This window comes from Sinocyclocheilus grahami, unplaced genomic scaffold (assembly GCF_001515645.1).
Source record: "Sinocyclocheilus grahami isolate Dianchi unplaced genomic scaffold, SAMN03320097.WGS_v1.1 scaffold635.1, whole genome shotgun sequence".
Taxonomy (NCBI): domain Eukaryota; kingdom Metazoa; phylum Chordata; class Actinopteri; order Cypriniformes; family Cyprinidae; genus Sinocyclocheilus; species Sinocyclocheilus grahami.
Genome location: NW_015505814.1, coordinates 416001 through 428588, shown reverse-complemented (window position 1 = coordinate 428588; position 12588 = coordinate 416001). Strand labels below are relative to the sequence as shown.

General features: G+C 36.1%; 2 protein-coding genes and 1 pseudogene across 4 annotated transcripts; all 3 read left to right on the top strand.

Moving 5' to 3' along the window:
- The first annotated feature begins 327 nt into the window (after window positions 1-327).
- On the top strand, window positions 328-6739 carry pdlim3a (PDZ and LIM domain 3a). 3 transcript variants are annotated; one of them, XM_016241818.1, is made up of 7 exons: window positions 328-532; window positions 3970-4121; window positions 4325-4409; window positions 4491-4678; window positions 4889-5022; window positions 5660-5771; window positions 6331-6739. In XM_016241818.1, the coding sequence occupies exons 1-7, from the start codon at window positions 440-442 to the stop codon at window positions 6497-6499; spliced, it is 933 nt and encodes a 310-aa protein (XP_016097304.1). In that variant the 5' UTR covers window positions 328-439; the 3' UTR covers window positions 6500-6739. The 3 variants fall into 3 exon arrangements, with proteins under 3 accessions (XP_016097304.1, XP_016097305.1, XP_016097306.1); XM_016241819.1 differs by lacking the exon at window positions 3970-4121; XM_016241820.1 differs by lacking the exon at window positions 5660-5771 and having other exon boundaries at window positions 6331-6424.
- A 1102-nt stretch (window positions 6740-7841) lies between these two features.
- LOC107558192 (structural maintenance of chromosomes protein 4-like) lies at window positions 7842-8690 on the top strand (annotated as a pseudogene).
- A 1397-nt stretch (window positions 8691-10087) lies between these two features.
- Window positions 10088-12525, top strand: LOC107558197 (ufm1-specific protease 2). Its single transcript, XM_016241817.1, has 7 exons — window positions 10088-10227; window positions 10403-10481; window positions 10615-10798; window positions 10902-10962; window positions 11050-11204; window positions 11618-11810; window positions 12353-12525. Exons 1-7 carry the CDS (start codon window positions 10162-10164, stop codon window positions 12521-12523), a joined length of 909 nt encoding a protein of 302 aa, XP_016097303.1. The 5' UTR covers window positions 10088-10161; the 3' UTR covers window positions 12524-12525.
- Window positions 12526-12588: the final 63 nt, after the last annotated feature.

Sequence of the window (12588 nt, the reverse complement as noted above, 5' to 3'; positions counted from 1 at the left end):
GACATTTTCATTGTTTGTGCAAACTCTTCCTTTAAACTGGAAAAAAGTCTCTTGGTTCTAAAAATGAATGTGTAAACAAGGTTGGGCATAGTAACAGTATAATGTATTGTTCTGATATCAGATTGAGGTGGTTAAGATTGGTTATGTGATAAGACAGATTAAGATGTAAATGGAGAGAAACTGGCACAGAAATGAAGAAAAATGAGATCTTAGTGGAGCGGAGGAGAGGGAGTTCAGGGAGAAACCATGATGAACAGACAGATAGAGAGGGAAGAGCATCATGAAAAAGAAAAAAGTGAGAAAGAAAACTACAGTATAACGCAAGAGATAAAGACAGCACTCTGGAGGAGTGGTCTTCAATCTCCTCTAAAGGATTTAGAGTTGAATTCACCATCACACTCGAAACACACACACTCACACACACACACCTGCTGTGGATATGCCGTTCACTGTTGTACTGGATGGACCCGTGCCGTGGGGCTTTCGACTTATTGGAGGACAGGACTTCAGCCAACCCCTTACCATCGCCAAAGTGAGTGTGTGTAGATTTTACAATTCAGTTGTAATTCAGTGAAAAACAAAAAGTGCAATGACTGTTGAATCACTGACCTGTTTTAGGAAGTGTTTGCTTATATGCCTTGTTTGAATTCTTATTCTCAGTGATTAAGAATGCACAGCTCTTCTATAATAATAATGTGTGTGTGTGTGTGTGTGTGTGTGCATGTCCATATATAAAACATACATATATATATATATATATATATATATAGACATATCTACATTAACATAAAAATGAAAAAAAATACACCTTTAAACAAATTTTTTTTTAAACATTAAATCAAAACTAAATATTTTTAAGCTCAATTAGAAAAGGACACTTCATAGTGCATGACAATATTGATAAAGGAATAATACAATACATAAAACACAAACAGGGTGCGTAAAAGAGAATAAATCAGTTTGATAATGAAATTGTATACAACAAAATCTGGCATGAATTGAGGATTGCAGTATGTCATCCCTTATACAGAGAATGTTTTATGGAGGAGAACAATGGCTATCCTCGTGCTCTATTTATGTGTGTAGCTAAAACTGTTAATGAATCATTCACTGGAACTAACATGTGGATCCTCACACCTGCTGTGGCAGTGGATTTGTGTATTCTACGTCTAAACAAATGTCAGAGAGTCCAAAAGAGAAAGAAAGAAAGAAAGAAAGAAAGAAAGATAGATAGATAGATAGATAGATAGATAGATAGATAGATAGATAGATAGATAGATAGATAGATAGATAGATAGATAGATAGATAGATAGATAGATAGAAGCACTGACTGATTCAAACAGCTTTGAGTTTGTTTTTTTGACCCTTAAAGAAATAGTTCACCCAAAAATTAAAATTCAGTCATCATGTCGTCCCAAACCATGATTTCTGTCTTCCATGAAACTCAAAAGGTGAATTTTTGAGGAACATCCTGGCTGCTCTTATCCAAACTGAGTCTGAGGCTTTTGTGTTCCGTGGAAGAAAGTCATACAGTCATATAATATCTTTCAAAAAAGCTTCTTTAAATTCACATGAAAACTGAATCTTCAGACAATAATACTGTTTAAAAAATGGATTGTTTAAATAACTTTTAAAAGGTTAGAACCTATTACATGATCAAAACTCCAGTGTTGAAATACACAATGAAGTTATTGTGCTGATCTGTTTGCGCAGAGGTTTTATGCTTTTGTTCTCTGTGCAGCTCTAGTTTTGGATTTCTACTTTGCTTTAATGAGATTTCAAACTTGGAACATTCTCTGCTCACTCTGCGGTTCAGCATGACACTGTTACTTAATCTCAACATTGCGCAGCCATTTTTGGTCAAACACCCTCCTGTCCTCTGTCTCTAGGCCGTGTGAGTTGTTTTTACTTACAGCTAGGACTGTAACCTGGACTTTATTAATCAAAGTGTGTTTGGAAACCAGGCCTGTTTTACCCACAGCAGGTTGTTGAACTGTACTCAAAATGTAAGAGGGGGATCTGTTGGCCTCACAAATGACAATAGACTGTGGAACTGTCTCTCAGGGGTGAGAAAATTGATTGGAATAAAACTTGAGGTCACTTTTTTTATGTATCTGTTAAGCTGGATTTTAGAAACTGGGAGTCGTTTCTAGAAACCACTCGCTAATTTATTATGAAACCGGGCTCGATATATTATGCAGTTGTACTTTTCAAGTAAACTGATCTTGTTTTAAGGATGCTGAGATATTTAACTAGAAAACAGTCCTTTGTATTGTGAAAGTCATCTTGATTTAGTCTGTTCTGCTCTGTTAGTAGAGCAAATGCCTTCTAGTGGACTATATTTGGGTTCTGAGCATATGAGATGTAAAAGTACTGGTGCGTTTGTATTTTAAATTAAAAAGATAAAGCTGCTACATCTGGGATGAATGGATAAGAGACTATAAGAAACATATTGAGTTCTTGATCCGTCTTTCTGCTTGCTGATGAAGAGCTCATTTAGGAGTCAGGACCTGATTCAATGCCAAACCAGTGCAGTTCCACAGACAAACCCCACTGCACCCAGAATGCCTTTTGATATATGACTAATATGATGGATGCACCTTTACATTTGGTTCTTATGCGGTTATACATGCCATTCTGCTCGTGTAATGCAAGTCAAATAATGCAGTGCATGTGCAGTTTCCTATAATTCATCTGTAGCGCTTCATTCTGAGAACTGATAACAGCAGGACTGCAGGACTTCTCTGGAGACTGTTATTTCCCCAGCATGTTTACTGTGGAGAGTAGTTTACATGGGTGCACATACCAATGATGACAAGGACTTACACGTACACATAGACACACTTACACACACACATACTTGTAAATGTGGTTTACGGGGATTCTCCATAGACGTAGTGGTTTTTGTGCTGTACAAACTGTATTTTCTATCCCCTTACCCTAAACATACCCCTAAACCTACCACTCACACAAAACTACTGCCATTTTTTTGACTTTTAAAAAATGCCATTTAGTATGTTTTTAAGCCATTGGGTTTAAGTGTACCTCATAAACCATGTTTACTTGTAGTACCCATGTCATTATACACATTTGTGTCCTCACTCACACACATTAAAGGGATAGTTCACCCAAAAATGTTGTCATCATTTACTCACCTTCATGTTGTTCCAGCCGTGTATGTGGGTCAATGAAAAAGAGTTTCCACAATAAAGAAAAGGGAAAACGGAATTCAAGACATGTAACAAGTTGTTATTAAATGAACTCTTTGTATTCATGTGTTTTATATCATTGTTAAAAATCTTTTTTTTTTTTTTTCAAAAAACATTTTATAGCATTTGAAACTATAAATTATAAATATTATAAATAGTCATGGTTAAAAAAAACTAAAGGAGAATAAAAACACCTCAGTTTTATTCAGAGGACTAAATAAAGATCTACGAGAGGCCTAAAAAAATGCAATTTGGTACAGTTGCAGATATTTATATGGCAAAATAAACTAAAATTTAATTAAATAAAATAAAAATAAATTTAAAAAGATTACAAAATAAATAAATAAATGGCATCTTTACAACAGTATAACAGACTACTTACATAAAATACATATAAATATCCGTTGTCACTATAAATCACAATAATATGTCTTAGTAAGATGATATTTAAATGCTTAGTGTTATGATCAAAGCTCTGCAGTTTTTATTGTGGGGAGCAAAAGATCTACAAATAAACAATGTACGCATAAACGTTTCTCAAAAGTCTTGCGAATATTTGATATTCACTTTAACTTTATTGAAAGTAAGAACTATCAATAAGAGGTCATTAAGTAAAAGAAGAAGAAGAGGAGGAAGAATATACTTTTTAGACATATTTTTGTTTATTAAACATCAGTAAGAACTGAGATTGGAGCGTTGCCATTTGATAACACTTTCAGCTAGCTCCTGCTGATGTTGTCTACAATTTTGCGTTTTTAGTTATCACCAGGAAGTAAAGCTGCCAGAGTCAACCTCTCTCCTGGAGACATCATCTTAGCAATAGATGGAGTTTCTGCAGAAAACATGATGCACTCGGAGGCTCAGACTCTAATCAAGGATGCCACCCATCAGCTCACACTTACTGTTGAGAGGTCAGAGGTCACTTTTAGATCCACCTAACTAGCTGGACAGCAGCACATGAGCTTGCACTCTGCACCACATAAAGGGGAAGCTGTGCATTAGCTTTTTTAAGATTTGGCGTTTTTGTGTTTTTGAATGTGTTCAAATAAATATATTCAGGCCAAATAGGAAAAACAATAAATAATGAAAATGTGATCATATCATTGTTTTGCAGACCAGAGACTAAGTTGTGGTCACCAAATGTCGCTGAACACAACAAAAGCCATCCATTTAAAATGAACCTAGAGGCAGAGAGACAAGTATGTGTCTTCATATTTTATGTATGATGTCTATCTGTATCATGTGGTTTCATCTATAATGCTTATATTTTTGCCTGACAGGAGTACACACCAATAGGAACAGGCCATAATCGAAGGGCTTCGCCCTTTGTGGCCGCAGCCAACATCGATGAAACGCGTCAGGTGGTGAGCCCAACCTACAACTCCCCTATTGGCCTTTACTCTTCAGGCAATATCCAAGACGCCTTACAAGGACAGCTCAAGGGCCTCATCCATAACAAACCAGAAAGGTGAATGTTCAAACCTTCATACCCGAACCTGAGCCAATCAGTCTAGTAAATCCTTCTAGGAAATGATCAGGGAATGGGTATTTTTGTATTGTTAGTAGCACTGAGCTGATCAGGAAACATTGCTCAGTTATCATCATGTATTGAAGTATAACATCTAGTTTGATTCTATGGAGGAGACTACTTTGAAATTACGTGTGTGTGTGTGTGTAGTCCCAGGAAGCTTAGCAATATAGAGGAGTCCGATGTATATCGGATGCTGCAGAGAAATGAAGATAAAGATGAGCCCCATGAACCACGACAGTCGGGATCCTTTAAAGCCCTACAGAGCTTTATCAACAGTGAGGGTATGACATGCATACACTGCAATAACAGACAGACACAAAAACAAAAGAGAATGCACAATATTTAATAATTAATTAATTGCAAAGAAATTGCTAGTTCAACACATTGAATTAAACACATTGAATTAAACACATTGAATTAAATGGGGCATTTTGATGTAGAACAACTGAAATAGTATTTTCTTGTAAAATATACTCCAGTAATTTGTTTTATTTACAACTTTGAACATTTATTTTTTTATGCAGTACACAAGATACTATACTAAATATTAGATGTAACACTGATCTACAGCATCGATATTGTATTATACAGTACACAGTTATACAGTTACATAAGGTAATACTATTATCCATTATTATCCATTAAATATGACAATATTAGCCATGCCAACCTTGGAATATTTCCTTAAGATATGTCAGAGAAAAATGTCAATTATGCTCACATACGTTTAGTGACATTTTCTGAATAGATGGAATGCACATGCTACCGAATATTAAAATCAGATAACAATGTTTAGGGTAGGCTACAAATAATCGGTACTTTTGAAATCTGCAATTGAATTGGAATCATTTGGAATTACATAGCCTACTGTAATGTAAACATGATGGGTACTGGGATTCCGATCTTTTTGATTGACAGGTACACATCCATTAGTGACAAGGAAAGTCTGTGCCCCCACGACCAAGTCATCTGCTCCGGCGGGGAACTTGCACAAGCTACCGATGTGTGATAAGTGTGGTAACGGCATAGTGTGAGTCAGGCCACTTGAGTCATTGCTCATTGTCAAAATATTTATTTTTATTTTTATTCTTGGTTATACATAGAAGTCACCAAATATTTCTTCAACAGAAGAAAGAAAAATTCTGTCAAATATGATAAACCATATATATATATCATGTTATGGCTGATAATAAGTGATACATTTTTAAAATTCTACACACTTTGGCTTAAAAAAATTAAAAAATAAAAGCAATCATTTTCAATATTAGGCTACAAGTGAATTTAGGTATCACAACATAACAATGTACAGAATAAAAAGTGGATATTTATTTTGAGATTTGCTTAATAATTTCTAAACACTAGTATTGTCCAATAATGGACAACATTCCTCTAATATGGGCTGATAACCGTGATGATACCTATGTATTCATATTTTCCCACTTTCACACCTAAAGGAATGAACATATAAAAGTGCATTACTGTTCAAAAGTTTGAGATCAGTAAGAACTCAAGAATCCAGGTTAACATTTCTATCTCCCTGTCTCTTATTCTATGGCTGTCTCTGATTGGCTCTGTCTCTGTTTTCTCAGTGGGACGGTTGTGAAGGTTCAGGATAAGTTTCGTCATCCGGACTGTTTTGTGTGCACCGATTGTGAGGAAAATCTAAAGCAGAGAGGGTACTACTTCATAAATGATGAGCTATACTGTGAAACCCACGCTCATGCCCGGGCCAAACCTCCTGAGAGTCCCGACCTTTGACCTTCTCGTCGTTCTTCTGATTGCATGAGGGCACCAACTGCAACTCAACTACTCAGTGCATGAACATCTTGTTTTAACCACAGACACAAAAGTTTTACCACAATTCATGCACAATCATGTCAACCAAATACTGAGAGACACATTTATGGATAGTGCATTGTCATGTCATGTGTGCTATTTTGCACTTTGTAGGAATAGGGTGTGTTGACTGAAATAAGTTTGTATGAATAAAGGTTTTGTTTTTTGGAGAATCATAATATCTCTTGTCAGGTGTGTTTGAGCAAGACAGGGGAGCATTTTCCTGACAACATAATGTGTCCTTACATCATTGCCATCATTGTTGATGTGCATGCAGGTCACAAGAAGAATTTATGAATTCAAAATATGTCAAGCATTTATTCATTTCAATTCAAAATTTATTTTTGCTCTTCTTCTGTCATCACTTGAAAAGAAAAGTCTGCTTTGGAGTATTACTGCCACCTTGAGTGATGCAGTGTCCTGCCTGGCCTAGCCAAATATAGGCTATGTATCATAAATACCAATAAATAATATTTTTTTTTTACATTAATTTTATTTATTAATTTGAGGTTACCATAGATACACCCATCAAACTAAAGTAAATATGAATCGAAGCAAGAAATATAAACAAATGATCAGTAAGTGTCTCCCCCTCTTCGCGGTAATGTCACCCAAAAATAGATATCTGGATATCCTAATGAGACGAAAATTACAAAATATTAGGTGCTTAATGAAGTGATCTTGCAATCATTGTTACGGTAGGCCTCAAGGGAGTATTGTAAATAAATGTTTATTTACTCATGCTTTGTTAATATTCTATTCCTTTTCTAATTCTAAATATTGAGTTAAATCCTGGTTATAATAATGATATGATTACAGTTATCTTTAGGCTATTTGTATTGTTGGTGTGAACGGACCTTAAATTAGTTTTAACGTTACTTAGTCGCGTTGTTTGTTGGTTGGTTTAGTTACACAGTTAATGATAAAGTTCTATTTCTTGTTTTTGGTTAAATGCAAGAAATAAAATTAGTTCAAATGCAATTAATTGCATGGGTTGCTACTCTAAATACATTTGAGATAAACAAGGTTATCCTTTTCAGGAATCCCACACAAAAGGAAAGAAGTTGCTGTTGTATAACAGGCATCAGTCAACAGGGTGAAGGAGAAGTCGAATAGCTTTACATAGACCTGATAAACGACACACAGCAGAACTGTCAGTGCCACGGACATCATGGAGAAGTCTAGATTTTCAGACAATATTTTACCGTGTGGGTTCAATTCTACCCCTGCCATGCAAACAAGAGGAAGAGGAGGAGACCGTGTAATGGACAGCAAGTCCCAAGCAACCACAAACCTTAAAGACACCGTGCGTCTTGAGGAGGATAATAAGAAAGAAAATAAAGCAATGAAACATGAAGCAGGCTGTGCCCGTAAGTGTCCATTTGAGGCCTATTTAGTAAAGTGCACACAATTAGAGAAGGAAAACCTAGAGGTGGAGATGGAGAAGATGGAGAAGTATTCCAACGAATGCAAAACAGAGCTGCAGAGATTTGTGGAGAGGTTTAAAGCGTTTAAATACATCAACAAAGACCTGGACACAAGGAACAAACAACTTCTCATTAAAAACCAGCAAATGAGGCAAAGAATTACAGAGGTCTTAAAGCAGAACAGACTTTAGTCTGAAGATCTGGAGACAATCTCATGCTGCAAACACCGGGAGAAGCAGCAACTAAGAGAAACAGTCGTTGTTCTCCAAGAGAAGGTAAGGAACTTAATGGAACCAGTCAGGAAATCTCAAAGAATGAAACAGGATTCAGAAATAGTCGACGAGAGGAAGATAACGCAGCTACAACAGGAAAACCAGACTCCAAGAGAGAGACTGCACCACAGCAGTCAGGTCATAAAAGATGCTGAACGTAGCGCAGAGAGAGTTCAGGAGCAGCTGGATGAACTAGCATGCTGCCTGCTCACTGTAGAGACTGAGAGGAATCTACTGCGTCAGGAAGTAAAGAGGCTCCATCAGGAATATTTCAGCCTTACTAACAGCATCTCACTGCAGCTGAAAGGAAACAACAAAGCTGCTGGTCTCAGGAGGCTTTCAGGGAAACCCTCTGAGAGCCTTGCTTTACAGTCCACCACAGCAAAGTCCACCAGCTCAGCATCCTATAAGTAAGACTAGTTGAAACAAACTATTTACAAGTTGGCTTTATTTTTAAATGTTTTCTTACTGATAGGAGGCGACACAACATAGCAGATAAAGGTTCAATTTGAAGACATACAACCAAGGAGAAAGATAATATGCAAAGACCTGGGGAAAATATAAGGGAATGTTACTGAGACAGATATTATATACACACACACACACACACACACACACACACACACACACACACACATATATATATATATACAGTATATATAGTTTTTTATTAGTTATTTTAAATTGTAGTAAAATGTTATTTAAATTTGTGCCATTATTATAGCTTCTATAAATGAATCTCTACTGGTTAGAAATTAATTAATAATATTCTTTCAATAAATATTAAATATTATTGTCATGATTTCATAATTGTTTTTGCCATTCATCCTCTCTCCCACAACTATTGTTTCTTTTTACTGTTAAAGGCTAAAAACTAAATAAACATTCAGAAAACAAGCAATATCACTTGTTCTGAAAGAACATTCATTCTTTACTTACAGTTCATTTATTACCAGTGTTGGGGAAAGCTACTTTTAAAAGTAATGCATTACAATATTGCATTACTCCATAAAAAAAGTAACTACATTACTTAGTTACTTTTTATGGAAAGTAATGCGTTACGTTACTTTTGCGCTACTTTTTAAATCTGGACAGGGCTTGCTTGTTTGGTTTTAAAATAAAAAAGTTGTATTTTTGGCAAATATAAAAGCCTTTTCACACCAAAAGTGAAATGAAAAAGCCTCAGGCTGAAGGGAAAGTACATTTACGTCCGTACAGTAGAATGCAGAAGAAGACATTTCAACACACTTCAGCAATAAAGAAAACACACAAATGTCTGTCTAGAGTAATTTTTGCTTATTAGTACGGTTGAACTGGATCATCGAAGGTCAGAAGCAAAGGCATTGGTTAATAGAATGGGATTAAATACATAAAGCATATTTGTGTTGTTTAACATTTAATTATTGCAGGTTTGTGTCATATTCTGAGTTGCATTATTTTTATTCATTTTGAGGAATACTGAATCTGTGTTTTTTTGTGAGTGAGATGAATTAATTCATATTTATTTTAGAACTATAGTAACATCTTCTGATTTCTCTCAACATGGGGACACCAGATCTGTCAATCAATAAATTGAAAAACAAAAAGTAACTTGCGTTACTTATTTGAAAAAGTAACTCAGATATTCTCTTGTAAATTAAAAAGTAATGCGTTACTTTACTAGTTACTTGAAAAAAGTAATCTGATTACGTAACTTGCGTTACTTGTAATGCGTTACCCCCAACACTGTTTATTAAACAGAAACGTCGTACAGTATATTTTGTCATTGCCTTGTGTTTGGATCATTTGCACTTTGCGCAGTCACAGTCAGATCAGCAGGGGGCAGTAAGAGACTGTATTTCCCCGTGACACGAAATCAACCACGCGAGGAAGATGCGGACGTGTTATGATCCGTCATCAAATATGTCAGCCTTCTGGTGAATTTGATCATTGGTTTGAAGGAATTAAAATGGTAATAAGCTATTTTGAATTTTGAATGCGCTTTCTTTCGTGAAACCATGTTCATGTTTATGAGCTAGCCTTTTGTCAACATATGCTTCAGAGGGAATTAATGAACAGCACGATCCATATACTTAATATATAATTATAATATATATAATTAATGATGCGTGTTTCGATTTCCTCAGGTTTATTCAGAAGAGTGCGACTTTATATTTCGATTGAAAGGAATCTTGGAGTTTGCTTGCCAGCTTGACAATCCAAATGGTAAAGCTCAAATTATAAAAGCATGAGCTTGATTTGTAAAACTTTTCATTTTAACTTTATTTTATGAAAAAAAACATTTACATATAAGCTGTTTCATGAGAGAGAGGAAAAAAATCTCGTTTCCTTTTGGCAGGCGCACAAAGTCAAAGCACCATATCAAAAAGTTTCCAGCATCTCCGATCCAAAGTATCATCAAAAAATATTGTTTTCACTGTATGTAACAGTCCAGTATTAATATGGCCTAACACTGGTTTCCAGTCAAGTGTGGAAAGCTTGACAGAAGCATCAGCATGTGGAGACATTTTGCAGTGTATAGAGTAAGGTCTTTCATATCTTTAATGTTTGTGTATGTAGAGTATTATGTAGTGTGCATCGTAAGAATGTTAACTAAGTATGATACTTTCTTGTTGCTGTCCACAGGTCAGATGATGGTGGGAGCAAGAAGTCATCAAAAAAGAAAGATAAGAAGAAATCTGGACCTGTGAGAGTCTTTGACTAGATGGTTTGAAAGGTGGTAACTGTTAACAGTCACTCTGACAGTAACTCTCTGCTGTCCATCTTTATGTAGACTGCAGTGAATATGGAGCTGTTGTTTGAGGTCACAGAACCTGCTGGGGATGAAGCTCTTAGTCTCATCCCAGTGAGCACACAGCAGCATTGTGTGAAGATGCCACTGCCTTTAGACTGTACTCTGTCTGTGGCCACTGATGAGAGCCTGGCAATGTGAGTGCTTTTATTTATTTTTGGCTCAGGTTGTCAAAATATTTGAGGTTTATAAGGAAGTGTTCTTATTGCTATGAATTGAATGCTAAGATCAGGGTTGAGAAGTTCAGCACAATCTGTGTGTGTGTGTGTCTGTGTGTACCTGTTTTTCTATTCTGGTGGAGACTTCAACCTGACTACACACAGACTCATGGGGACTCGTGTCATGGTGGGGACCTAAATTGAGGTCCCCACGGGTAAACAGGCTAATAAATCAAATGCAGAAAGTTTCCTGTGAGGGGTAGGTTTAGGGGTAGGGTTGGTGTAGGGCAATAGAATATACGGTCGGTACAGTTGAAAAACCATTACGAATATGGAGAGTCCCTACAAGGATAGCAAACCAGACGTGTGTATATATGTGTGTGTGTGTTCAGTGTGTGTACAGGGCTGGTGGAGGCATTAAATAAGCAGTTAGCAGACATGGAAAGGGTGGTGCTACGGTACAGGAAGGGCTCATCTTTCCTGGTGCCACAGCCATTTCACTTTCAACTGCCTAAACCAGCTGGACTCATTACTGTAATCTACCCTGCAGGAGTGCCAGATAGCCAGCTACAGGCCGTCAGAGAGGCAAGACATGAACAGATGTACTACCGTTCAAAGGTTTAGGGTCAGTAAGAATAAATTTTTTTTTAAAAATGATTAATAATTATTATTTTATTTAGCAAGGAGACATTAAAATAAATAAATTCAATAAAAAAAATCAAATAAATGTTATTAGAATGATTTCTGAAGGATCGTGTGATACTGAAGACTGGCGAAATGATGCTGAAGATTCAGCTTTGTCCTCACAGGAATAAATTGCATTTTAAAATATATTAAAATAGGAAACGGTTCTTTTAAATTGAAATAATATTTCACATTATTACTGTTTTACTGTATTTTTGATTATAAAAATGCAGCCTTAAGTGAGCATAAGAGACCCGAACTGGTGCTTTCAAACAATTAAATATGAGTTAAACATACCGACCCCTGACTTTTGAACGGTAGTGTACACAGTACACACACAACGTTTTCATCAGAGGAAGCACAATGTCTCAATGATTATTGAACTGATTATTACTGATCCACATGTGTGGTCCCTAAACCAAGTCAACTTCCTATGTGTGTAGGATCTGCACAGGAAGTTTAAATTACCATGTGACAGGCCATACCTGAGACGTGCCAATGCCTTTCATTTCCCTAATGCAGCTTATAAGGACGGATACCTCCGCAATCCCCACATACACCTGAACCCACCCAACATTGAGGATGCTAAGGTGAGACCGTATGTAATAAAGTAATAGTTCACCCACAAATGAAATTCATGTTGTCGTTCTAAACATGTTAGCTAATTTTTTTACCTTTT

Bases quoted from the DNA above. Each gene is read 5' to 3' on its own strand.
- pdlim3a (XM_016241818.1), top strand. From the start codon at position 440: ATGCCGTTCACTGTTGTACTGGATGGACCCGTGCCGTGGGGCTTTCGA. The intron at 5,023-5,659 runs GTATGACATGCA...TTTGATTGACAG, and splicing joins GAGCTTTATCAACAGTGAGG to GTACACATCCATTAGTGACA. The intron at 5,772-6,330 runs GTGAGTCAGGCC...CTGTTTTCTCAG, and splicing joins AAGTGTGGTAACGGCATAGT to TGGGACGGTTGTGAAGGTTC.
- LOC107558197 (XM_016241817.1), top strand. From the start codon at position 10,162: ATGATCCGTCATCAAATATGTCAGCCTTCTGGTGAATTTGATCATTGG. The intron at 10,482-10,614 runs GTAAAGCTCAAA...TCCTTTTGGCAG, and splicing joins CCAGCTTGACAATCCAAATG to GCGCACAAAGTCAAAGCACC. The intron at 11,811-12,352 runs GCAAGACATGAA...CTATGTGTGTAG, and splicing joins AGCTACAGGCCGTCAGAGAG to GATCTGCACAGGAAGTTTAA.